We start from the raw sequence: 23,910 nt of genomic DNA on the forward strand, positions 1-23,910 counted from the left end.
CGCGAACTATTGGTTTCTATTATGTTTTTATTAAAAAAAAACCGCACTTCAGCACTACTTAATTATTACACACACATACACACATTCAGTGGTGGAAAGATTTTGATTTTTACATCGAACTGGACTCGCGTGTACGTGAAACAGCTGATTAATGAAGCAACAATATTGGAGAAAGATGGAAAAAATCTCTATGAACGATTAAACCCGTATTGTTGTGTGTTGGCGTGATTTGGTTTCCACCTTAGTATATGAATTATCAAAGAAAAGTGATAAGTATCACGTGAAATTAATGTTCAATTTTGTTTCGAAGTGTCGTAGCACAAAACGGATATTGTTACATTTTAAACCGTATTTTTATTCGTTTTATCCTTCGTCTGGAATTACGATTTGGTATAATCTCGACAGGTATGTTTAATTAAGCAAATCAAACCAAAAATGTATCCGGGAAAAACAATTATTTGTTTCGACTCACAAAGGATTTGATCTCGATTGCTTCTGCATAAGCGGGTCTGAATTGCTTCGTAAGTCGTACGTTTCCAACATAACTATAATCTTCCACTCAATGCTACTATCTACCACTCAAAATAAACATTAAACATGTGTAATGCTTTTATAAGCATGGTTTTATTGAAGTGTATTTGAGTAATTAAGCTCAGCGAAATAAAAATAAGAAGCGTTCGTTATAGTTAAACGTATTCAGTGCTTCTTCATTCCGCGAAGTATGCTAAAAGTAGTTAGGAAGCAATCAAAATAAAAACCTTTGGTAGCCAGTAGACAGTAAATCCGCTGGGCTTGTAGAACTCGTACAACTCTGCATTGAACTTATAAGCATAAAAAATAACCACTCTTCCTTTAGCTCGATTTTATGTTGCTGTTTAGTATTTTTATGTATATTGTTGAGAGGAGGAGATATATTATAGCATCTGTTTTGTTTTTCGCTTTGTTGTTATCCACCCCGCCTAAGGCATGGAAAGGATGGGTCATAATGAACCAACGGCGGCACTCTTGCTTGTCTAACGAATTACAATCTACCAACATACATATACATACACATAAACCACCAATCCGTATTTTACAGTCTAACAACTATTGGCGGTTTCGTAACGATGTGTCTGCAGGTTTTCGAGCCCTAACATTAAATGCATATTTTAACTGGATCGAATTGTATTCGATACTTTAAATTTAGGCTAAATCGTATCATTTGGAACGGTTTCGATTTGTGCCCCTCGAACTAATAATTTTGCTGGTGCTGCTGCGCTATTGTAAGAGGGGAAGAACATGTCAAGTACCATCATCATGTTTGGAAAAGGCAAATTGAGAGGCGACAAAAACTGCTGATAAACAGAAAAATCAACTTTTTAAAGCAACGCTTTTGGATATTTCGATTGCTTGCTTTCATTTTTTCCCCGTACACTTTTCCCACTTATTATTTATTATCGCATAAGTGATTATCGCGCACAGTGTGAATATTTTTCGATATTGTCCGCCTTGTAACTTGTACCCATTCTTTTTTGCTTCATCTTTTGTGCAAAAATGTGTCTCCCTCCTAAATATTATTCTTTTGCAGCTACCGGCAGATAAACGATACATAAATATATTAGGCGAGCGATTGCTATTTGTTACTGCCTTGCAAAAACGAAAGAGAGATAGAGGCGAAAAAAAGCTAATCTGTTCATAAGATCTCATTGGAACGTTTGTTTAGGCTTTTATTTTAGTAGTTTGCTTTGTTACATACACGTGTTCGGATAACGTGGAAAGCTTCGAGAAATTGAGAGCCCAACAGAATTCGCTCTCCTGCTAATAATTGATCCCAATCTAACTTGGAACTTAATCCTACAACGCTGTTGCAGCTACTGAAGTAGTAGTATTTAAAGGTACGACAAATAAATCATGTCATGAATGAACATATGGAATGCATTCTACAAGTTGGAAAAGCAGTTTCAAATATTTAAGAACGAAGAAATATTTAAACGCAGAAAAATACTTGACAGGGAATTGATTTGGGCTATTGGGTCGAAACTTCCATTGGAATAAGGGAAAATGTTCCTTCTTACTGCTAAAGCTCAAATTTCACCCTGTTCGGACTCGGTCCACATTGGTGTGCCTAATGTTTAATTTAAAAACAAATCATAAAATTGCTGATAAACTTCGCGTACTAATAGAGGCTAGAGAGAAGGACGTCGAATTTATCCACCGGTCGTGCTGCTGCTGCTGTACGACTGTGATGGATTAATCTGGATGCGAATCTTATTCGAGTCCGACTGAATTTGATGCGCCGACCGGGACGATCCTAATCGGTTGCTCGAGTAAGCGCTCGACCCAGCCGTTCCTTGTGCGAGTCCGGCCCTTTGAAACGTTGAAGCGGGTGGCGACAATGCCAACGATGCCGGGCCGGAAGCCGTACCGTACTGGTACTGTGGCAAACGGTCGCCAACTTCCGGTGCTTTTGCAGCGGGCAGTCGAGAGGACTTTTGCGTAGGTATGCCGGATCGGAATGAACCCTGCAGTGAACCGGTGGGTGATGTTGGCGATTTCAAACCAACCGGAATGCGCGAATGTGCTACGACCGGTGGAGACATGGCGTTGGCCGATGCGTTCGAACCACGACGCCTAGTACCGGTTGGAGTGCTGGTAGTGGATGAACCGGCCGGTACATGTGATGACGATTCGGTAGAATACTTACGCTTCGCACTACTGACTGGTATGGCCGACGATGACGGAGGTGATGTGGTACCGTCGGAGTGCAGCATCGAGGCGGAGTAGCCCTTTCTACCGGTCATTGTGCTGTTGTTACTCGCTGGAGACACGGGTAAGAGAGGCACCATCATTTCATTGGTTGGCGTTGAGCCGTTCTGATGCTGTGTATGGGACGGACTTGTTGATGGTGGTTGTCTTTGGCGCGGCCGTTGTCGTTGGTGACTACCCGTACCCGAACCGACACTAGCTTGCTCCCGCTGGTATTGGGGTAACTGTGAAGGACGGCTGCTAGCTACTGGTGGTGGTGGACTTGTGGAGGAATCGTCGGAAGATTTCGTCAGCAGCTTATCTTCATCTTCCCTATGATGGTAAGAGACCATCGCTGCGCCGTTCAGTGTGTCTCGCTCACGTCCCAAATCATCATCGTCCTCTTCATCATTGTTGAAGAAACGGTTGTACCGTTCCGTGGCCACATTGGTCGGACCGTCCGACGAACCACCATCGGTTGGTAACGGGTCGTAATCAAACGGTGAGCTATCATTGCCACTGTTTTGTCGCGATGACGACTTAAACGGTCGATATTCCACGCCATCACCTCCACTGTCACTTAGCGGTGAAATGGGACCTACTGCCCTGGAGCCCTGCAGCGAAAGGTTCCGGTACTGTATGTTGTAGTCGCTCTTATGGCCACGTGAGCTTTTATGCAATGAACTACCGGGGGTACTACCATCATACAGATCGGATGACGTATCGGCCGGCTGTTGTCGCCGGCGAGGGCTGTCGTAGTGTGATTCTTCCCTGCTTTCGATCGACTCATAGATTTCACTGCGCGCCATGCGATTGTTCGTGGTGGAAGATTTCGCCTTCGTTACCGACACCGTTTGTCGGACGGCGTAGTAATCATCGGTAGTACTTCTTAGTAAACTACTACTACTACCGGTGATTGCTCCACTGCCACCGCTTCCGGACAGATGGTGCTGCAGTTTTGCCTTAGCCAATTCCTCGAACGATGTCATGCGGTGAATGTTAGATTCCGAACCGTTGCGGCTACCGTACGTCGGTAAGCCACCACCTACGCTCAGCACCAAACTGTTGTGGCTGCTATGGTGATCCAGTGGTGGCACGTATTTACGATTTTTCAAGTGACTACACTCGATGATAAATTCACTGTCGAGGGTTGGAGCTGGCGACTTCCGTGACATACTGCCACGCCGGGATGACGAAGTGGACCGTCCATTAGATGCGTAATTGTTCTGGGACGCGGAAGGAGACAAGGGTACCGAAGGAATCAGTGACGGTTGCTGGCCCTGAAATTCACCACTGGTGTAGTCAGAGTATCTTCCACTGCCGTATCCGGCTGCCGCTACATTGCCATTTCCCAACACGGTGCCGGCAGTTGCCTTATTAATCGATTGCTGTAGGTACAAATCAATTTCACTGTTGCGCCGTGTTTTAGATTCTTCATCCTCATCCTCATCGTTGTAACTGGTGCGCGAGGAACGATTGCGACGTCGCTGTCCCGTGCCATTTGTTGGACCGGAAAGGTCGGACTGGATTGTCGTCCGATCGTGATTGTTTGCAACTGCGGATGTACGTGAGAGACCTACAGTAGACTGCTGTACCTCTTCTGGTGGGGCCGGTGGTACGTAAATGCGGAGTACATCGTGTGGAGACATCGCACGTGGAGTCATTAACTGCAGCGCCGAAGGACTACGCTCTACCACACTCGTTGCACCGATGGCGGATCTTTAAAAGTGGAAACAATGAAACATATAAGTAATCAGCATGACGACAAGCACTGTAAACAATACAACGCTCAACCTTATTCGATAAGTGGATTACACGGAAAATAGCAACATCTTCTTTTGTTGATAAACATTAGTCTATAATGTGGGTGTGATGTTATTTAAGTGCACGGTTTTCTTGTACTTGGTTGTTACTTTATGGTACGCAAAACTTGAGTCGCCGGTTTTGCAGTTAATACCACTGGAACTTTCATTTCGCGTTGCACGGATAATCCGACAAACGGGTAAAAAAAACACCCTGGGAAATTAGCATTCCAGTAGTAGCAGATATAATTAGTAAATACGGAACACTGTAAGGCTTTAATAAAACAAATCGTAAGGCCTAAGGCCCAATGAATTTCATATAGCCAAATCGTTAGACATATCATAAGTTGTATTATGTATTTCCAAACACTGCGAACTAATGTAAAGTAACTAATATTATACATTGAACATCATATAAAGGCAAATAGCATTTATACTACCTACTGGTAACAAAAAAAAACGGGCTACAACTTCATTTAATTACGATTGAATAAACATATAAATACATTCCATTTGTTATTTGATGGATCATTTTAATGATCGTTTAGAGCTGTAATAACATTTACAGGTACGGTTGTGCCTTTCTTATGTACAACAAAATGCGCTATTGAAGAGTTGGTGATTCCTTGATATCTAGATTTGTAACAATTCACTTCTTGCTTAAATGTAAACATTAACAAAAATTAAAGAAAATAAAGAAGAAACATAAAAAATGCCACACAAAAAGCTAAATAGCTAAGTGAAAATCAACAGTAACTTATGTACAATAGTTAATGTGAACCAAACGAAAGCGTAGCTAGCATAATCGGACTTTTTCTGTACATGGTTCGGGCCATATCCTGTGTGCCAAGGATGCTAAAACCAAGTATCGATCTTAGAAGGATAATTTATCCCCGTGACCCTATGGTACAGTGGTAGCTTGTTGCATGCACAACACAACTTTGCGCACACTACTAACACACTTAACTTACGTTGCACTTCTAAACCTGACCGGCCTCGTCGTGGAGGTGGAGGCGGTGGCGTACGTGGTACCATTTGCGGTACCAGGCGACGCCGATGGCACCGTCGACTGTTTTCGCTTCGATCTGAAACAAAACCATGTCTTAGGAAGAGGGAGGAAAAACGGTACAAAGAATAGGGCACATTATTACACTCCTTAGGCGACGTTAACGTTTCAACACGTAACTACAACACAATTGCGCTATCGTAGCGAACTATCGAACGCCATACAGACGACTATTCTACCATTAGTCGATAAAAAAAGGTAGCGTCTTTTGCAAGCGCGCACATAAAACACATACACACTACGATGATGTGAAAATGATCGTCTAAAGAGCCATGATCGTCTAAGGAATGAATAATAGCTAAACAATCTACGGAATGGCGAATTGCCGCCGCAGTTAGGCCAATTTGCTGGAAATGATGTTGCATTCTAACTGTTCAACAACCAACAACGATAAAGCATACTGAAAAGCGAGAATTACTTACACCGGGCTACTTTCGCCATCACCCTCGTCCTCGCTCGGGATCACGTTCTGATCTTCAACGCAGAAATCGAACGCTTGATGGGACCGTTGGCTTTGACCGCCGGATAGTACGCTCAAATCAGCGGTAGATGTAACTGACGTATCGGCTAACGATTTTCGAGAGCTTCCCAGAAGCGATCCACCATCCTCCGATTCTGGAATGTGTACTGCAGTAAAGAAAGAACGTGTATGAAAATGTATGTTATTAGTTTTTCATTGTCACATCGAGAAAGCACGAAAGGTACGATAAAAAGAGCGTTGTGTTTAAAATTGATCCTAGTTGATATAACAGTGCGAACAGTTTCGGTTGAAGCTTGTTCTATTTTTATTTGTTCTGCTTCTGCTTAAAGCTTTGGTGCAGAGTGCAGCTATACCCTATCATATGCATTTTAGCCGAATTATGCATTTCACTGATTGTGTTCTTAAACCAGTGCAAAAAAAAATAAATATATTTACAAGCGAACAAAATGAAACAATCGTTATTGCTACACACCTCTTCTGCTTTATCATGCCCGCAGATAGGCATCAGATAGGTACGAACAAGAAACACAAGAAGAAATAGTAATGCAGCCCTCCTCAAATGCAAACCCGAGGTAATACTGCGTGTGTAGTGGAAGGAAAAGGAAACCGAGCTCAATCAAACAAATTCCGATACATTCGTGAAAAGCATCACAAAACGTGTACAGTTTGGTTCAGTAACAAGTTCTTCATTTGGTGCGAGTGTACATACCTGTATTTAACTGTTGTGTGGAACCTCCAGGAGCGGTTGCGATTCGATTGAGATTGGCAATTTCCTGTTCGGTTATTTCTCGCCTAAAATGGAGATACATTCATATACAATCGAGATAATAAAAACATTATTCAGTTTTTGACCGTATTCGAGAATCTCACTTTAGTTTGACTGTTTCCGTCACATCCTTTTCCGTTTCCGTAAACTCTTGCTTCCGTCGGCCAATCTAAAAGTATAAAGGGTTGTACATTAGTATCACATGCCGTTTAAACGGGGTTCGGTTTTGTCCAAATACCTGCGCAGCAGCTGTAGGTTCCACAAATATCCCGAACTCTTTTTTTGGCAGCTCAATCTCACTCGGTGGCGGTGGCAGCTCTAAACCAGCCTTGCGTAGCTCCTCCATGCATTGTTCGAGGTTTTTTATTACCGTATCGTCATCGTACCCAAAGTCCTGACATAGTCGCGTCTGAAATAAAGCACAGTTTACGGCAAAGACCAAGCAGAAAGAAACATTTTAACAAATGAACAATAACTTGAAAATGTTATGAGGAAAATACAGTTTACCTGGATGTACTGCACAATTTGATCCATGTCCCGTAGCTTAAGTATATGTTGTTTGTGCATACGAAGTATGTTATAGGCCATGGCAGTGACCACCTTTTCCCCATCGAGCAGATAAATATCCCAGACGCGTAAGCACAAGCTGAACGGTATCTGCAGGGCGTTCGTTCATCCACGATACCAAACCGGGCAACAAAACAGCAACATTGGACAAAACACACACACACAGCACCCCCCCACATACACACATGGAACATCGGGTTATTGCATAGTGCATGAGTAAACAGTTCATAGTGCATGGCGTTCGTTCATTTGTCCGTTTGGTTTGCGAGGGATGATGTGCGAGAATCGGAACAGCAACCGACGTCAGAAGCAGAGAAACATACATGAAACAGAGACACATAATTAGATGCTGAAGCGCACAGAGATGCACAAGGCCCACCACAGACGTACCCTTTCGATAAACACCACAAAGAACCATTTCAAGGAATACAGGATCGAGTCTAGATTGCACTGGTCGAAGTGTTTCTTAAGCTTTGGTATGAATTTGGTTATGATTTTGTCGTGATGTGCTAGAAAACGGGTCAGTTTGGGAAAGCCTGCAAAAAGAACGAGGATGACGATGTGCAACGATTAGCTGATTCACAGTACGGAGGAACAAACAGTTAAACCTGCCACCACCGGGATGAAATGAAATGGTACGGCACTGCAACAACATACCTTCAATGAACAAGCCGTGCATGGCGAACTTTGCATCCGCCAACAGGACGCTTAGTGCCCAGAATGCTTCCTCTTCATTCATGTACATCAGCAACACTCCGGCTAAACCCGACATTCCCTGGCAGTAGCCGACCTACGAGATGCAATGAAGGTGATCGTTTAAAATCTCATATTTCTTAAAAACGGGATGATCGTTCCATACCTCTGAATTGTACATACTGTACGCCACCAGCACATTGAACAGGCTTTTCTGCATATCGCTGTAACGCTCCCGGTAGAAGATATGATCGCGGAACTGTCGATTCACATCCTTGTCAATCTGTCGAGCTTCCGTGCTCCAGTTGCGTGCCAGATCGAGCATCTTCTTGTACTTGCCCTGCTCTGTCTTCATCACCTGATCAAGATTGAGCAGTTTGTGCCAGACTTGTCCGCGTACCTTTTCCGGTATTCCTTTAAATACACGTTTGCGGACCTTCGCCTGAACCGTTTTATCGTCCCAGTGCCGTTTGGTTGGCTGCGAGGAAAGGCCGAGCAGCTTGATCCACTTCTTCTCCCGGCCCAGTTCGACCTGCAATGCTTTGGATTCATGGGGTCCCGGTTTTGCCGGTAGCGGTGTGTTATGGATGAATCCATACCTAATAAAGAATAAAGAAAATGGATAAGATAAAGTGATGTTTGCTTTAGAGGAAAGGTAAAATTGTTGGTGGAATTAATTTAAAACCATGTTTAAAATTTGTTTCTATCTGTTTTCTGCACCAGCATAGAAAATATGTTGCCTATGCATATTATACAACGAAAGTAATATTTTTTGAATACATATTTATAAAACACTTTAAAATTGTGTGAATTTGCAGCCAAAATTTTCATCACCCTCAAGCGCCGGATTATGAAAGGGGGCTGTCATTTGGGACACAAATCAATCCAGGAGGCAGCGAGAACGTTGCATAAAACACATACTTGGTCTCCTCTATGCTGCGATTTGGACTGCAGACTTTACCAAGGCAATCTACTACCCACGCTCATTGCCATCCTCCCACAAATGTTCGTTCAGGCCCCGTGGGAGTTGTGGGTGAATGAATATTACAGCTTCCAAATACAAGTCGCATATCGAAACGCCTCTGTGTGCTTTTAGACGCCTCTATATAAACAACTCTTTCAAAACCGTTCTCAACCATCTGCATGACCCTCTTGTACTTCTCACAACACAAAAGTTACAATAAGCAATGCAGTAGGCATTGATGTAAAAAAAAACACGTTAGCTACCATTACCATTTGCATTTGGCTAACCGGAAGCGGTTCTGTTCTTACCTATCTGTCTGGTAGTACACTGCGAATTCAGGATCCTCCCACGGATCGATCTCGGCTCCCGGTTCCCGGCCCTTATCGTAGCGCTGGAAAATCTTTTCCCGTTCCTCCTTTGCTCGGGCTATCAGTGCTTCTTCGTCCATGTTTGGCAATTATGCTGCTTATCTTTTGAGGAACAGTAACAACTTCTTCTGAATTCAAATTCCAATCGAATCGAGGTTTATGATTAGTTGTTCCGCGTAGCAACCGCCTTCTTTACCCTGAACCGAACGAATTTATATTGCACACAGTTTGTACGCTGTCGTCACTGTATCCGTTGCTGGGTTTGTCGATAGAAGTGGAAGGACGCCATCATTCGGCAATTTTTGCGTACGATCAACAGTCTGTATGGGTTGGTGCCGAAGTAGTACACTAGCTACACCCAGGCGATAGCTGATGTACACACGTTAATTTCCGTCCACCAATTTATTATTATTCACAGTACGTTGCTTCCTCCCGGACGTTGTTCCGCACGGTTTCCACAGACGCCTTCTTAGATTCGACGTATAAGGGAACCATAGCCGACTGTTTTTAATCACCCTTGCTGATGAAGTTTCGACTCACCCAAGACGAGCACACATAATTGTTTCACTTAACATTTTGACCAACAACTGTAGGAGAGGGCACATTAAGAAGATGTGTGTATATATTCAACGTTTTTTATAATAATAAATGCGATTTTTATATCACACCAAATCACAAAACACCTTTCTCTCTTGTACTCTTCTGGTTATGCCGCTGGAATGTTGTTTGATAGAAGATGATAATGTTTTCACCAGTCACCTCCCCGTTTCATCACAGACGGCGAAAGGTCGCCATTGAGCAATTTGCCGTGAAAGAGCAGCTTGCACCGATTAATTTCACTCGACACGGTCACGGCCTGCTGGAAGAGTTAATGCATTCAGTGCTGCGCTACTTTGTGCCAAGAACAGGACGCTAGGCTAGTAGTAGTAATAGTAGGCGTCGTCAACATACATATTGCTGGAACGGAAGGAAGTAATATCAGCAGCGTCTACTATCAAGCAAATCACACTCTCACCAATCGTATGCACTAGAAAACCGAGTCTTATCTTGCGTTTTTTGTTCGTTTGCCTTCCTAATGTCATATACGACACTGTGCCATCACTTGTGTTGTTTTGCTGTTCATGCACCTGTCATCTTATTTTTGCATACAGACGATTATCAGCAAACACCAGAAGAGACGCACCGCGTCCGTACCGTCTTTCTCATTCGTTTTCCACTGACCACGTTTTCCACCTTCACCCGTCCCGTTCCTTAGCACTACTTTTACAGCTCATCTGACCCACATTACCACCTCCCGGATGCCCGGAAGCATGCCACATTCATTAACCATCTTCCTCCTGTGCGAGAAGTTCCGGGCGAGAAAAGGGGACTGGCAGCAATGGAAAACACCGTTCGGGTTTTCTGGAGCACCGACTTTTCGTTACCACGACACATCACACACAGCGAGCAGCATAGAGAGCCAACCACCAATCGGTTTTGTGAATGAGGTCCATGATCGATGGTGTTCACATTTTACGTCCTTTCACTGATTTCGATCCGAATATTGTGCAATAAAATCAATGTTTATCGCTCTTCAAGAGCCCCTTTTCCGGACGCTTACCAGTTGGGAGCACCTGTTTTACACGGCTTTCGAATGGTTTCAAGTCGGAGAAATAAACAACAGTAGGTTGTCTCTATTTTGCCGCACTACACGAGCTACCGAATCGTCTGAATTGTTTTACTTAGCACAGCTTAATGTGGTGCATTCGTTTAGTTTTTTACTAAACTATTTATTCCAGCACACGCACTCGCAATCGATTTGTCATGTTGGTTAGACGATAGCAACGCACCAGCCGTTCGAACTACATGCCAAGTTGCACTAACACCACTCGAATGCTTTTTCTTTTCAGATGAAACGGCAAACGTTGGCGACCTGCGGAAGAGAAGCAGTATATTTACCAAGAAGTAAGCTGACATAAAAAACACACACCAACACAAGTAACAATTGACAGCGAAGTTGTGGACGAAGAGGTTGTGAAAAGAGCAGTAACCTGAAGTGGGAGAAAAATGGTGAGTAAAAATTACCAAACTTCGCGGTTGCCGAGTAGAGAGCGAAAGATGGAAGATGCGATGACATTTCGGAATGAACAACATAAACAAACTGTGGTAAAAACGAAGATCAGATCCCCCATTCATCCGATGACAGCTAATGAACAGATGAAGTGCTTAAGGCCATTATACACGACGCACCTTCAACGTATTCGTTTCAAATATTTGATAGGATTTCATTTTATTCAAAAAATAGGATCCTCATTAAAGACTAAACGGCTGGATGAAAGAGGATGCTAAGTCAGATCTCAGAAATCATATATCCCATCCGGACTGCAGCTGGGACTACCTATCCGACTACGTGGTAAAATAAGTCTAGTAAGCAAGAAATGGCCGACATTTCTTAGACCTTAGAGGTCGCTAAACCAAGAAGATAGGAAGTCAAATCTCTGAAATCGATCATTTATATACAAGGTCAGGAAAAATTATACAAATCATATTTGGTATCGGTTTGGACTGTACAGAGTTCGACACAAATAGTACTTTAACATCAAAATAAACAAGTAATCTGTCTTGTGGAATGTCTTATCAACTACCTACAGCTAAAGATAGATACATACAGCTAATAGAGTTCGCCTGTGTTGAGTTGTTACAATACAAAAAGATGCACGATTGATACCTCTTGAGACAAAATCCCTTTTAAAAGCGGCCACTCAATAGAGCAATCACCGTGATGTCCATAGCGACTACTTAGGTACGGTATCGACATCTTATAAACATGTAGGAATTCAGACGAGCGTTGGTCAATTAATACTCACTTAACAATACATTCGCTCGCGTCAAGTGTTATCCTAGGACACAGTACGATTGTACACATCGAGTGTCCGAGTGTGCTTATGTTAAAGGACACGATGCATTCTCAGCTTACTGACTGACCGCTCACATAATCCCAGTACCATCCTGAACGGTGGCACATTTTCCGGCCATAATGGAACACAGTTACAACAAGATCCCTTACTATACACTGTGGTACAGCAGAACACTCTTTACGCCCTCTTCTTCAGCTTTATATATGGTGCGCAGTGCGCACGTGCGATGGCCCAAGCCAAGAAGAGATCGTTAGAAAGACTATCTCCAAACCGGTATATTCTTCAGCTCCGAGAAAGTTTATCAAAGTTATTGTTCATCAATTTAAGGAATTGTAGCTTATCATTCGTTTGGTTTATTCTAAGATCTACTACCATCTGTTGGTTGTTTCTTGCGAGGATTTTTGTGGTACGAATGTACCACACCGCCAGTTTGGCACTGGTAACAGTCACCCACCAGGATCAGTCTCAAAGATAAAGCAACGTATGTACCGATTTCGCCGGAAGACGTACTCGTACACTTCCGTACCGTTTGTCCTCTATCCGGACTGTTGATTTCCAGCTTGCTCTAAAATAAAACAAGAGTTATGTGTAGTTTAACTTTTAGCAGATGGCTTTGGGCGTCACTTACTTGTTGTAGAACACTACTACGGTTCTCTTGTCCAACCGTTCGAACGCGACCACTGCCACGTCGCTGCTTGACGAACGCACATCTAACCGTACCGAACCGGGCAATATGAAGCGTGAGAAGTGTCCCAACCCGTAAAATATCGGCTGTTTGTAAGCTTCGTCCTGTGATGTAGCATTCACAATGACGGCACTCTCTACGAAGTTGTTGGCATAGTTCGGTCCACCACGCTCGTCCAGCACCAGATTCCAATCGATCCAACCGTGCACACTGTGCTGCAAGTCTTGCATCACGTACAGTACATACGATTCGGCCCGTGCCCACGAACCAAGGATGGGATGATGTTGCTGCAGTGGCTTATCACCGAGCGATGCCTCCGTGTTGAAGATCCACTTGTCCGGGTAGCGCGCGGCAGTCTGATCGAGCAGGGCAGCCGGTGCTACACCATCCCAGTACCAGTGTACGGCCAACCCGTCCAGATAGCTTGTTGCGTTCGGGTGGCCCTGATCCATCAGACTAAACCACCAAGGGAAAGTGTACCGCTGGTCGTCGCATCCGAACAGTTTCACATCACTGACGGGGGAATTTTTCAGCGCTGGCCCCAAATGTTGACCTACCCACCGGCCCTGCTCCGGTGCTGTCCACCCAAGACTCATGAAGTGTATAAAAAGGAACCCGATCACACCATTCAGTGGCTCATTGCCGGTCGAAATGGCCCAGAAGTTTAACCCGGCAGCGCGCATTAGCTCCAGGTAACGCACGTGATAGTCGGCCCATGTTTGGTAATACTCCGGCTTGAGCCGACTTGCTCCGGTCCAATCGTTGTTCGATTTCATCCATCGCGGCGGACTCCAAGCGGCACCGATCAAACGAATATCGCTGTTGCCCGTCACTTCCATAAGCTGCTTAATTTGTGTCACCTTCACCAAATCTCGCTCGTCCAGCAGGGTGAAGTTCGAGAGGGACACATCGTTAATCGGCAGTTCGTTGTATGCCCACGGTGCTAGATCAAAATCACAACCACCGATCGGAACACGCATAAACCGATAGCCGATCCCTTGCGTTTTGGAATAGTACGCTTTGTAAAGATTGTCACGCAGCGCGGGATTCAAATTCGCCAGATTGTGTGACACCGCACCGGTAAAGGCACCGCCGAATCCTTCTACCGTTTGGAAGCGCCTGAGAGGATCGAGTTTGATCGTGATGTCTTCCGCGCGCACTTGCCGTTGCTTGATGGCACGGGAAAAGTTACCTTCAGCCTGAGCAAACCGCAATCCAGCACTGCTGCTGGACACGAGCACAAAGCTGCCGAGCTCCGTTGGTTCGGTAAATTCCAGCGTATCGCAATACGTCGCATTGCACACGCACACCGCACCGTGCGGATAGTGACGCAACGCACATGGCAAGCCTCCCGCAGTAGCTACGATAGAAAGATGGTATGGAATGCATCGTTACACAATGTCCAGCAACTATACCTTACCGCGCCCTGTCCGAAACAATTCCAGTAGTACCAAGCAAAACAATAAGCTACCGAATGCGAGCGATCGTCGGTATCGCATTGTCACGCTGCACATGGTCAACTAAACACTGACCAGTGACGAGCCCTCCGGTTGTACGAGCTGCGGTGCCGAATCGGAATAAATCACTTTCTTTGCCCTGACGTACAGAGGGGTGGGAGTGAGTTCCGCGATAACGCTGGGAAACGACAATCGTTTCATTCATATGAAACGAAAGCAGGCGCAATCAGCGAGCTAAGCCAACTGTAGCAGAAAGAGAGGAGTAGGTGCGAGAAAGAGGGAAGGCGACCCCCGCCGTGCAAAGTAAATAAGTTAAGCCTATCTCGAGCTGTTCCCAAAGTAAACTTGTATTTGTGTGTTCACGTGGATCAGCACAGCACGATTCGATGTGCAAACCGGAAGTTACGGCTGCATCAAATACGGTTGCCAGTACAGTTATTCTACCACTTATACAAAAAGCCGGTTTGTTGAGTTAATACGGGCAACAACAAAAAAACCCCCGATACCTTCGTCGTGTGCAATGTTCTAGAATTCGCCCACAATCTTTTGCGATTCGTCGCCGGATCTCTCGATATAAGCTACTGAAACATATAAACGCACGCGAGTATGGTGAAAGGATACGTAGGAATCTTGTCCATTCCATTACTATCAGGTTGATAGGAAAGTAAGGTATAAAGCAATGATCTGTGATATCGTGATTTGGAGTGAAGAGAAATGATCTTTGAAGATATCGTTGGACATGAGACAGTTACCCGTTTATTATTCCCTTTTCAAGGTATTCATATTTCATTTCGTTTGGAAATCGCTTAAGTGTTTCAAAATCTCTTTAATATTATAACCAACCAACCATCCATTTCGTTTGGGAACTGGCAATGTGTATAAAACTATGAGTATTTTATGTTTATGAACTAAAGTCCGCCTGACCGTATGTACAATGGCCGCCGTAATCGAAAACAGAATCCACCACTGTATGATCTGGGCTATCTTAGTTGTCGTCGTTTTGAAACCGAAGCCCAACATATATACATTAGCTTAAAGTTGCATATGGTCAAGGATCCAATCTATGACATATCCTACGAGAACACCGCGGCTCGGACGGTCCGGACTGGAGCAGTAGGCCGGTCCATCCGAGATGATGCCGTACTGCACATACCGTCCACCGGAAAGTTCTCCGAATGTACTGAGCGCTTGGTACGGTCCGCCGGAATCACCGGGACAATGATTGAGATGTTTCAAACCGCCGACACAAATCATATGGTCATTGTTGCACGTTTGCTCATTCATCGACACCGATGTGTCCGCTTTCATCAGCACCGACGGCAATTTATGGTTCTTCATCATTCCCCACCCACTAATGGTAACCGTCCGGGGTAAATACATGCGAAGGGATGCGTAAACCGGCAAACAGATTGGCTGTACGAGATCTTCATCCAGCATGGCCGGTTTTGCCAATTCCAACAGTCCGACGTCATATATATTGTGGAGAGAAGTTTTCACGATTTTAATCTCCTGCACGCCGTCCTTTTTGCGGAGATCATGTATTCCAAGCTGAACCTTCGTCAGTTTCGTATTGATACAGTGCCGGGCGGTAAGTACGAACCGTGGATGAATCAGCGTACCACTACACACTTCCTTCCTCTTGTAAACCAGCTTCACCATCCACGGGAATTCCCCGCGCTGTGCAAACGTACCGTTTTCGATTTTATTGATCGAACCAATCGTACCGCACGTCGTTTGGGCCAGTTTGGCTGCATTTGGGTGCGATATCAAGTGATCGATTTTCGGTGGTACACAGCACACACGATCAGCTGTTTGCTTTGGTGATCGTGCTTGATCACTACAAATCAGTTCCGGTACTAAGAAGCCCGCGGCACCGTTGCTGCTCGCGCACGTTGGAAATGCAGAAGTACGGTGGTTAGTTAACGGTGGGTGATCACACAGACTTTTGATCGAGGCACAGAGATCATCTGTACAGCAGAAGTAGTTCTGAAATATTGTAATCAGGTATTGAAACGCACAAAGTAACCTCTCTAAAGCCGTTTTATGCATACCTTTGCATCATGTACGTAGCAGAGGTTCTGTTCGATGGAACGCATCAACTGTCGCTCAGGGGTCGATTTTAGTGTTGGACATTGTTCACGCAGTAAACACGCGCCGGGTTTCTCATTAAGGCGACATTCGATGTGAGGTTTGGGACAGCAAATGTGAGTTTTCGTTTCCATCGGTATTTTCGGTTGACATATTCTGCGAAACAGCTCCTTTCCGAAGGTGATATTATGCTTATGTTCGTCTTTTAAGGCACGATTGTACACCGGTGGACAGTGACGAATTGGCAGGCATCGTTCATCTGGTGCCCTACATCCGATTTGTGTTGCACCCACGTCGAAACCTCCTGTGAGGCAACGAAAGGATGCTGTAAAAGCCCGTATCACAACTACGCAGAATTAAAAGAACTTACCAATGGCAATAAAAGCGACGATCAGTGGGAACAGATAAACTGAAACCATTTTTGCTTCCTTTTGTGCACAACCGACCAGCAGCGAAGTTTAAGAATAACTGACTGTGAATGTCGCCCAATCTGCATAATAGGGTGAATTCGCGCGCAGTTGGGGATTTTTCTTGTAGATAGTGAGACCACACGCACATCGATGCGAATCGTTGAGTTACGCTAATTATTAATGCGTGACGATAGAGACCACTTTGATCGACTGGACGCATGTGAAGGTGGTTGTACTATTAAATGAACATATGGTTTTTGCTTGACCGTTTGGGTAGTTCTACGAGTGGAATTTCTAACCGGGATATAATCATACCAGTAGCGCCTAGGATAGTCATGTAGGGAAGTCCCGAAAAGTTGGGAAAAGAATAAAAAGTTTTTTGGAAAAATATGACTATTGCAATCGAGTATATGTCTAAATATACCGCTTCCTTGGTATGATCCTGCACTATCATCGGAGAACCAATTGATATTATTTACATCACCGATAACGATCATGGATTTCTGTTTCGCGATGTCTAACCTGTGAACAACGGTATGTTGTCCTTCAGCGTGTCCGTCAGCTCATTATTCTTCGTCTTTCCCTACCCCTTCCCTAGAATGAAGGATTTCAACTTGCGAAGAGATGCATATTACCACCTAACGGATCAGTAGATGCACGCACGATGATGTTGATCAAGATCAATTGAATATGAGTCATCAAGGCACGCTCGGTACAGCGGTCTGGGGATTTTGTTGCAGATAGTGTGACCGCCACCACATGCGCTGGGATTAATTGAGATTCGTTAATTAGTATGCAAAATGTTTGGGGAGAAAAAAGACGCAATTTCATCGACATAAATGCGAGAACGGTGGATTGATTAGGTGATGCTGATAAATGAATCGATTTACTGCTACTTTCCCGAACATTCAAAGCAGACCTTGGAGATAAAGAAACTGTAAATAATTTAGCTAGATACTCAGTCCGTGGAAGATGGGATTTGATAATCGGTCCTGTCGCGTGGAACCGGCGCCGTTTATCACATATACCATCGGGCCGCTCCAATTATACTATTTTCTCTCTCTCTCTTATTTGTTTCAACGACCTCTAAGGTCACGCCGGCCATTTCTGGCTTACTAGACTTCTTTCTACCTCGTAGCCGGATAGTCAGTCCTTGCTACGGGGAGACGGTCCAGATGGGATTTGATCCATGGTCCTGCCGTGTGGACTGGTGCCGTATATTACCTATACCACCGGGCCGCCCCAATTATACCATTATGGCACCCAATGCCGGTTTGCATTTGGCCCCGTTCTAACTGGTATATCGTGCAGGGAAAAATGTTTTAGTCTATCTTTGAACAACCATTTATTGCTAAATCTGCTCTAGTATAATGCGTGTTTCTATTCTAAAATTTCATAAATTCATCTTGAGTCAAAGCTTTCTTCCGCTTTCGTTTACTTCTGTCTTTGGATCCATGATGTAAAAAGCTCAACGTTGGCCGTGGAGACATCGATGACCGAGGGTTTTGTATCTGTCGATCGTTGAAATTGTTTGTAATGTGAAACGACATGCCACGTCAGCATTATCTCGTGGTACTTACCTCACGATTAACTTGTGGGGATTGTGTAAGGATCGGGTCCATCTGGTCGGCAAGCGATATGGAACCATGCTCCTGCTGCTCGGACACTACACAAGTTCTCGTGTGCATTTCGGGTGTACCTCTGTTCACAGCCAGTGACGTTTTGAGCCGATGGTTCTCAGGAAGTGTTCTCTTTTGCCTGTTTAAAACACTGAGGTTGCCATTCCCTTCCGTTAAAATCCGTTGTGAAGTCTCCGATTTGCAGTAATATTCGTAGAATTGTTCCAACCGATTTATACACTGGCTACAGACGGTCACGGGCAATGTATCTGCATGTGTAATTACTATTGGCAAACATACTCGTATCTTCGTAAGTAAAAGCCTTCGTTGCGCGTATTCACTGAACAAGGATACCTGTAGCTCATCGTTTGAGAGACAAATTCGGCAGATCGGTACGTTTGGAACGGACATTTTTGGCCAATGATTTTTGTTTTGCTGTTGCGACAACTGTCAGTTGAAATTTCATCTGCTCGACTCGATTGAAGCTGCTCGAGTGATGGATCCGTTGGTGCTATTGAAACAACGTGTTTTTTTGTTATTTAATACTGTGTTTCAAATAAAATGCACATCAAAATGTTAGAAACATTTTTAAATTGGAAACAGCATAATCTTTTGTATTGAAATTCGCATCCAATGGCGTATGTTTGTATGAAATTTCTACTGGAACTGCTTCCCACGTTATGCCACAGAGGGTACGCCGCGCGGCTGCTCGAGACGGCATCGAATGCACTCTTAATGTACGGACAGCACCGACCGCACTGCTAATGACAGTTAATTGTCAATTTTACAAAAATACATACGAAAAAAGAGACTAATTACTTTTAATGGTTTAATTCGTCGAAGAAATGCTGTTTCTAGCATCGCTGGCGTACCAGTTTGAAGGTGTCTTTCGGCTGAAAATCGATGGTCAGTGTACGGTGTGAAAAGTGCGAAAATTCCTCGACGAAAAGCTGCTACCGCCCTGTATTTGCATTGCGCTTGCAGTATACGCGATAATGGTGTAATGAAAAACGGCAACGCTTACCCCAGGAATAACATTACCAGAGACAGGCGGATGGATATGCACCAGCTGTAGGCCGGGAACTAGTTGTGAGCTGTTTTGGTCTGATCATTGATTCATATCAACACAAGGCAAGAGCTAGTTGGTGGACCGTACAGCGCCCGGGCGCAAATCCAGGTGGTATCGCCCTGTGAATGTAGTGTTTATTTATCAGCATCAGACAGAAACGTAAGCGCAGGCAATAACAACAAACCAACATTGATCCGTGCCATCCAGCACAATGTCGACCGGACTGGGGGAGAAAACGTTTGTCAACAACGACGAACTGTTCTATCTGAAGTGGAATAATTTTCAGAAAAATGTCAGCACCCAGTTCGAAAAGTTGCGTGAAGACGACGATCTGGTAGACATTACGTTTGCCTGCGAGGGCCGAATGCTTACCGCGCACAAGCTGGTGCTGTTTGCATGCAGTCCCTACTTTAAGGAACTGCTAAAGGTAGCGATCATGCAAAAAACATATTATTTACAGCACAGTATATAACAGATAATTGCCAATTGCAGAAAAATCCATCCCCGCATCCGGTCTTTTTCATGAATGATGTGAAATACGACGTACTGAAAGCCATCCTACAGTATATGTACCTCGGAGAAGTGCACATCACCAACGAGAATCTGAAAGAGTTTATCAAAACGGCCGAAGGGTTACAAATCCGGGGACTGAGTAAAGAAAACAATGTAAGTAGCGACACCCGGTTGAATGTGTCAACAGTCGAATTCAAGGTGCTTCATCTTCTATCGATAGGGTGACCTGATCATACCAACGCATCAGGACGTGCTGCGTCGGGACGAGAAAAGCGATCAGATGTTAGACGAGTTCTGCCGTAAACGCGCAGGCATTGAGGAGCTGCAATCATCGACCGTATTGAACATTAAGCGCGTAAAAACGGCGGCAGACGGTTCGATGACAGCTAGTGGCCAGGATGGAAATGGTAAGCGCGTGTTCGTGTGGTAAAATAATCAAGAGAATGAAGTGCTCATTGTTTTCGCAGTGGACGTAGAACCGAAAGTGGAAATGGTCGAATATCTGGACAGTGAAGCGGGTGCCCACCAATCGCCAACATACTGCAGTATGGAAACGTACGCGGATAAAAACAATCCTCGCACCGCCATGACCCATCTTGGGGCAATCAATAACGGTATGTGTGGCTCTGTGTGAATGCGATTCCTTTCACTGTGGGTTGAACTAGTAATGTGACGATGGATTGTATTGTTTTAGTAGCGGGCTTTACACAAACCGGTCCTGCATCCGTGTCCGGAGCGGGAACTAATCAACCCGGTGGCTCCGGCGGCCACAGCCATAATGTGCACGAGTACAAATCGGAAGATGATAGCAGTTGGATGGAGAAATCGCTCGACAATATTTCCGTCAACTCGGAGCAAAGCATGAAGTACAATAGTGGTGGTGGTGGAGGTGGTGGTAATGGTGGCGGCAGTGGTGGCAGCAGTGGAAACAGTGACAAAAACAAAGGACGCAGCAGTCGAAACAGTAATCGCTCCACGGATGATAAGGCGAACTGTCTTACGCCCCGCTGTTGTCCCGTGTGTTCGCGGCTCTACTCGAACGTGTCAAATCTGCGGCAACACATGCGATTAATACACAACCCGACCGCCGTCTGCTGTCCTATCTGCCAGAAACACTTCAACTCCGAACTCTACCTGAAGCGACATTACTCATCGATACATTCGATCAATCCTAATAGCACCGGGGACGGTGAGCTGGTCGACACAAAGCCCCCAACATCGCAGTTACAACAACAGCAGCAGCAGCAGCAGCAACAGCAACAGCAGCAGCAAGCACCCCCACAGCAGCAACAGCAAGCTCCTCAACCAACGCAGCAACAGCAGCAACAGGCCCAACAGCAGCAACCTCAACAGCAACAAGCACCTGCGCCAACCGCAAACACGTGGAATCCCTACCATCATCACGATGCTTCACAGCTGGTGAACCCTTTTATCAAGTAAATATGGCAACGTTAAACAGGGCAGACCCTAGACGATGTGTTGTCCCACCACTACAAATTTTTACTAGGGACGATAGATAGGCCTTGCTGCAGGGGCCTTGTCTCTGTGTTTGGTTAGTATTGGCTGAGGATCTGCTACGACTGTACCTAATCCGCATTGGTCACTTCTCTCACTTTCATACACTAACTAGATGGAAAATTTCATCCATTAACGCGTACTTTGTAGAATCGCCTCTTGCAAAGTCGAAAGATTCACTCTGCACGTCGGTACGGGATCAGAATGTATGCGGCCTGTTATGAACTCTCCTGGACAAAATTGAATGTGTGTGCAATATACTATTTTTACGCGAAAACAAACTACATCCAGATACAGAATCATGTAAAGCAGTCTTGTCAAACATATGGCTGTCTTTTATTGTGGCCTACAAAATGCTAATTTCGTCTATCGTCTGAAATCCGTGAGTCAAAATGAGTTTCACATTACTTATGTAAAGTATAATGATCCCAGAAGCATCACATCCAGTACACCAGACATGTGGTGTTGGCCAACAGACATGTAATGGAGAGTATACAGTGTCAGCAAACGAACGATATACGCGGTATGCCAATGCTTCAAAATTACATACAAAGATCGACGTTGCTGCATTATTTGGTCGGGTAAGGTGAGGAAAGTGTCCCGTGTCGCAGGATTGCGAAGATTGGAAAGGAGGATTTTTTTTCAAAATGCACAAAGCGAATGAATGTTTCATTTTACTCCGCTCTGAATTTATTCTGTTCGTTGATTTTAATTTTCGATAGGTCGGTAAGGGCTTAAGCAATTACGCTTAAGGTGACATGATTTGTATGTACAAAAAGAAATAGGATGCATGAAACGTGCATGAGTTTTTAACGCTAGTTTTAAAGCCAACTTGGCATAACCCAGTTAGCTCAAATGGAAGAAGTTAGTAAAAAACGTCATTACGCTTTCTTTTCTATGCTAGCACCATTCAATCGTTGTTGTAAAGGGTATAGAGTAGCAGCGGTAAATATCCACTGGATACATCAAAACTGTAACTGGTACCGTGTACTTATGCGTTCACTTAAACGGATACGCCCGTTGCTGAATGGGGGAAATCATTCGTTTCCATAACAAGCCAGCGACAATGTTCTTGGTCAATTGTGTATTTTTTCCTTCGCTCTTTGTCTATCTTTGTTAGAACATTCTCGGGCTTGGTATCGGGTGAACTAGCCTAATAGTGATACATTATTAAAAAACTGATCCAGTGGTACTTTAGCTACTCTGCAACGGTGGCATGTGTAATGATAAAGATATGCGTAATTTATGAAAAAGAGATAAAGACCCGTTCCAGACGTGTCATAGTCCAGACGTGTCAAACATATAACCCATACGAAGGTTCATCATCTGACCCGCAAATCGAAAACATGGTTTGTTGCATGAATGCGCCACAAAATGGGGTACGACGGTGTGCTGCGTAAGAAGGTTTCTGCATGCAAACGTTTTACAAGGAGGATACTGGCGACACTGAATTAGACTCTACAAGCGCGTTCTGGATCGCGCCCTGGACTGGAACGTCGTGCTGCCCAATACGCAAAGAATTGACAATTCAACTACTGTGTCCCAGTTAGTAATGGAAGGCAGGCCAAGATCGTGTACGGTGGCAGCGCCAAATAACACAAAAACAAAGATAGAAAATATGAAAAAGAGAAGCAAAAAAGTACATGAAAACAATCTGTCCTATAGTGTAAACGTAGTAGTTTTCGGTATAAGCATCATCACTGTACGTTTGCAAAACAAAACAATAATATACGTACAAATGTAAACACGCAAACCTAGACGAATGCTTTCAATATTCAGTTTTCAAATTGTACGCAACTGTAAAGGGGCGCGTGTACCTACTGGCGAAAGGGAAAGCAGGCAGGACGGACTACCTTTGTTTGCAGAACAGCTTCTCGTAACACGTAAAATCATGTTTAATCTGTTGCTTCCGTAATTTATGTTATATACCGTACTACTCACCCACATTTTAGCCTGATTATTGTACATACATACATACATATAGAGTATTGATAAAACAGTAATAATTATCGGTAATTATGACGTTGATTGGGCGTATAAATAAAGGAAGGTAAACGCAAGTGTACATCATGCTTCGTATAACATCTATCCACGTTTTTGCTGGTGATATTCGCTATATAACACCGATGGATTTAATTATCGGAATGCTGCTGGAAGGCAATGCCTCCTGCTTCTTGGTAGGATGTAATCATTGGCATCAACAAATAGCTAAACTGAAAGAAAATG

General features: G+C 44.3%; 4 protein-coding genes across 12 annotated transcripts; 1 reads left to right on the plus strand and 3 right to left on the minus strand.

The window, feature by feature from the left end:
• Window positions 1-9: 9 nt before the first annotated feature.
• LOC125774826 (mucin-19-like) lies at window positions 10-11,516 on the minus strand. 6 transcript variants are annotated; one of them, XM_049445102.1, is made up of 12 exons: window positions 11,496-11,516; window positions 9,372-11,343; window positions 8,266-8,698; window positions 8,064-8,196; window positions 7,797-7,942; window positions 7,347-7,496; window positions 7,078-7,248; window positions 6,944-7,008; window positions 6,783-6,865; window positions 6,015-6,219; window positions 5,498-5,611; window positions 10-4,443 (listed from the first exon to the last, which is right to left on the minus strand). In XM_049445102.1, the coding sequence occupies exons 2-12, from the start codon at window positions 9,509-9,511 to the stop codon at window positions 2,187-2,189; spliced, it is 3,897 nt and encodes a 1,298-aa protein (XP_049301059.1). In that variant the 5' UTR covers window positions 9,512-11,343; window positions 11,496-11,516; the 3' UTR covers window positions 10-2,186. The 6 variants fall into 6 exon arrangements, with proteins under 6 accessions (XP_049301059.1, XP_049301062.1, XP_049301060.1 ...); XM_049445105.1 differs by lacking the exon at window positions 11,496-11,516 and having other exon boundaries at window positions 9,372-10,018; window positions 11,032-11,362; XM_049445103.1 differs by lacking the exon at window positions 11,496-11,516 and having other exon boundaries at window positions 9,372-10,388; window positions 11,032-11,362.
• Window positions 11,517-12,658: 1,142 nt separating this feature from the next.
• On the minus strand, window positions 12,659-15,083 carry LOC125774851 (lysosomal acid glucosylceramidase). Its single transcript, XM_049445181.1, has 3 exons — window positions 14,434-15,083; window positions 12,957-14,373; window positions 12,659-12,893 (listed from the first exon to the last, which is right to left on the minus strand). Exons 1-3 carry the CDS (start codon window positions 14,525-14,527, stop codon window positions 12,794-12,796), a joined length of 1,611 nt encoding a protein of 536 aa, XP_049301138.1. The 5' UTR covers window positions 14,528-15,083; the 3' UTR covers window positions 12,659-12,793.
• Window positions 15,084-15,200: 117 nt separating this feature from the next.
• Window positions 15,201-19,043, minus strand: LOC125774858 (transmembrane protease serine 9-like). The gene is made up of 5 exons (XM_049445207.1): window positions 18,942-19,043; window positions 18,549-18,871; window positions 16,929-18,479; window positions 16,522-16,862; window positions 15,201-16,456 (listed from the first exon to the last, which is right to left on the minus strand). The coding sequence occupies exons 3-5, from the start codon at window positions 16,975-16,977 to the stop codon at window positions 15,503-15,505; spliced, it is 1,344 nt and encodes a 447-aa protein (XP_049301164.1). The 5' UTR covers window positions 16,978-18,479; window positions 18,549-18,871; window positions 18,942-19,043; the 3' UTR covers window positions 15,201-15,502.
• A 310-nt stretch (window positions 19,044-19,353) lies between these two features.
• LOC125774855 (broad-complex core protein isoforms 1/2/3/4/5-like) lies at window positions 19,354-23,749 on the plus strand. 4 transcript variants are annotated; one of them, XR_007421131.1, is made up of 6 exons: window positions 19,354-20,083; window positions 20,149-20,322; window positions 20,390-20,576; window positions 20,637-20,783; window positions 20,864-21,721; window positions 21,800-23,749. XR_007421131.1 is itself a non-coding variant. In XM_049445199.1 (5 exons), exons 1-5 carry the CDS (start codon window positions 19,868-19,870, stop codon window positions 21,607-21,609), a joined length of 1,470 nt encoding a protein of 489 aa, XP_049301156.1. In that variant the 5' UTR covers window positions 19,354-19,867; the 3' UTR covers window positions 21,610-23,749. The 4 variants fall into 4 exon arrangements, 3 of the variants coding, with proteins under 3 accessions (XP_049301156.1, XP_049301157.1, XP_049301158.1); XM_049445199.1 differs by having other exon boundaries at window positions 20,864-23,749; XM_049445200.1 differs by having other exon boundaries at window positions 20,867-23,749.
• The last annotated feature ends 161 nt before the right edge of the window (window positions 23,750-23,910 follow it).

The sequence above is a fragment of the Anopheles funestus genome, chromosome 2RL (assembly GCF_943734845.2).
Source record: "Anopheles funestus chromosome 2RL, idAnoFuneDA-416_04, whole genome shotgun sequence".
In the NCBI taxonomy this organism is placed as follows: Eukaryota; Metazoa; Arthropoda; class Insecta; order Diptera; family Culicidae; genus Anopheles; species Anopheles funestus.

Bases quoted from the DNA above. Each gene is read 5' to 3' on its own strand.
- LOC125774826 (XM_049445102.1), bottom strand. From the start codon at position 9,511: ATGGACGAAGAAGCACTGATAGCCCGAGCAAAGGAGGAACGGGAAAAG. The intron at 8,699-9,371 runs GTAAGAACAGAA...ATTCTTTATTAG, and splicing joins GTGTACTACCAGACAGATAG to GTATGGATTCATCCATAACA. The intron at 6,220-6,782 runs GTATGTACACTC...TCTTTACTGCAG, and splicing joins CACACAACAGTTAAATACAG to TACACATTCCAGAATCGGAG.
- LOC125774851 (XM_049445181.1), bottom strand. From the start codon at position 14,527: ATGTGCAGCGTGACAATGCGATACCGACGATCGCTCGCATTCGGTAGC. The intron at 14,374-14,433 runs GTAAGGTATAGT...TTTCTATCGTAG, and splicing joins ATTGTTTCGGACAGGGCGCG to CTACTGCGGGAGGCTTGCCA. The intron at 12,894-12,956 runs GTAAGTGACGCC...GTTTTATTTTAG, and splicing joins GTAGTAGTGTTCTACAACAA to AGCAAGCTGGAAATCAACAG.
- LOC125774858 (XM_049445207.1), bottom strand. From the start codon at position 16,977: ATGGTTTCAGTTTATCTGTTCCCACTGATCGTCGCTTTTATTGCCATT. The intron at 16,863-16,928 runs GTAAGTTCTTTT...GTTGCCTCACAG, and splicing joins CGTCGCTTTTATTGCCATTG to GAGGTTTCGACGTGGGTGCA. The intron at 16,457-16,521 runs GTATGCATAAAA...ACAATATTTCAG, and splicing joins GCTACGTACATGATGCAAAG to AACTACTTCTGCTGTACAGA.
- LOC125774855 (XM_049445199.1), top strand. From the start codon at position 19,868: ATGTCGACCGGACTGGGGGAGAAAACGTTTGTCAACAACGACGAACTG. The intron at 20,084-20,148 runs GTAGCGATCATG...TGCCAATTGCAG, and splicing joins ACTTTAAGGAACTGCTAAAG to AAAAATCCATCCCCGCATCC. The intron at 20,784-20,863 runs GTATGTGTGGCT...GTATTGTTTTAG, and splicing joins TCTTGGGGCAATCAATAACG to TAGCGGGCTTTACACAAACC.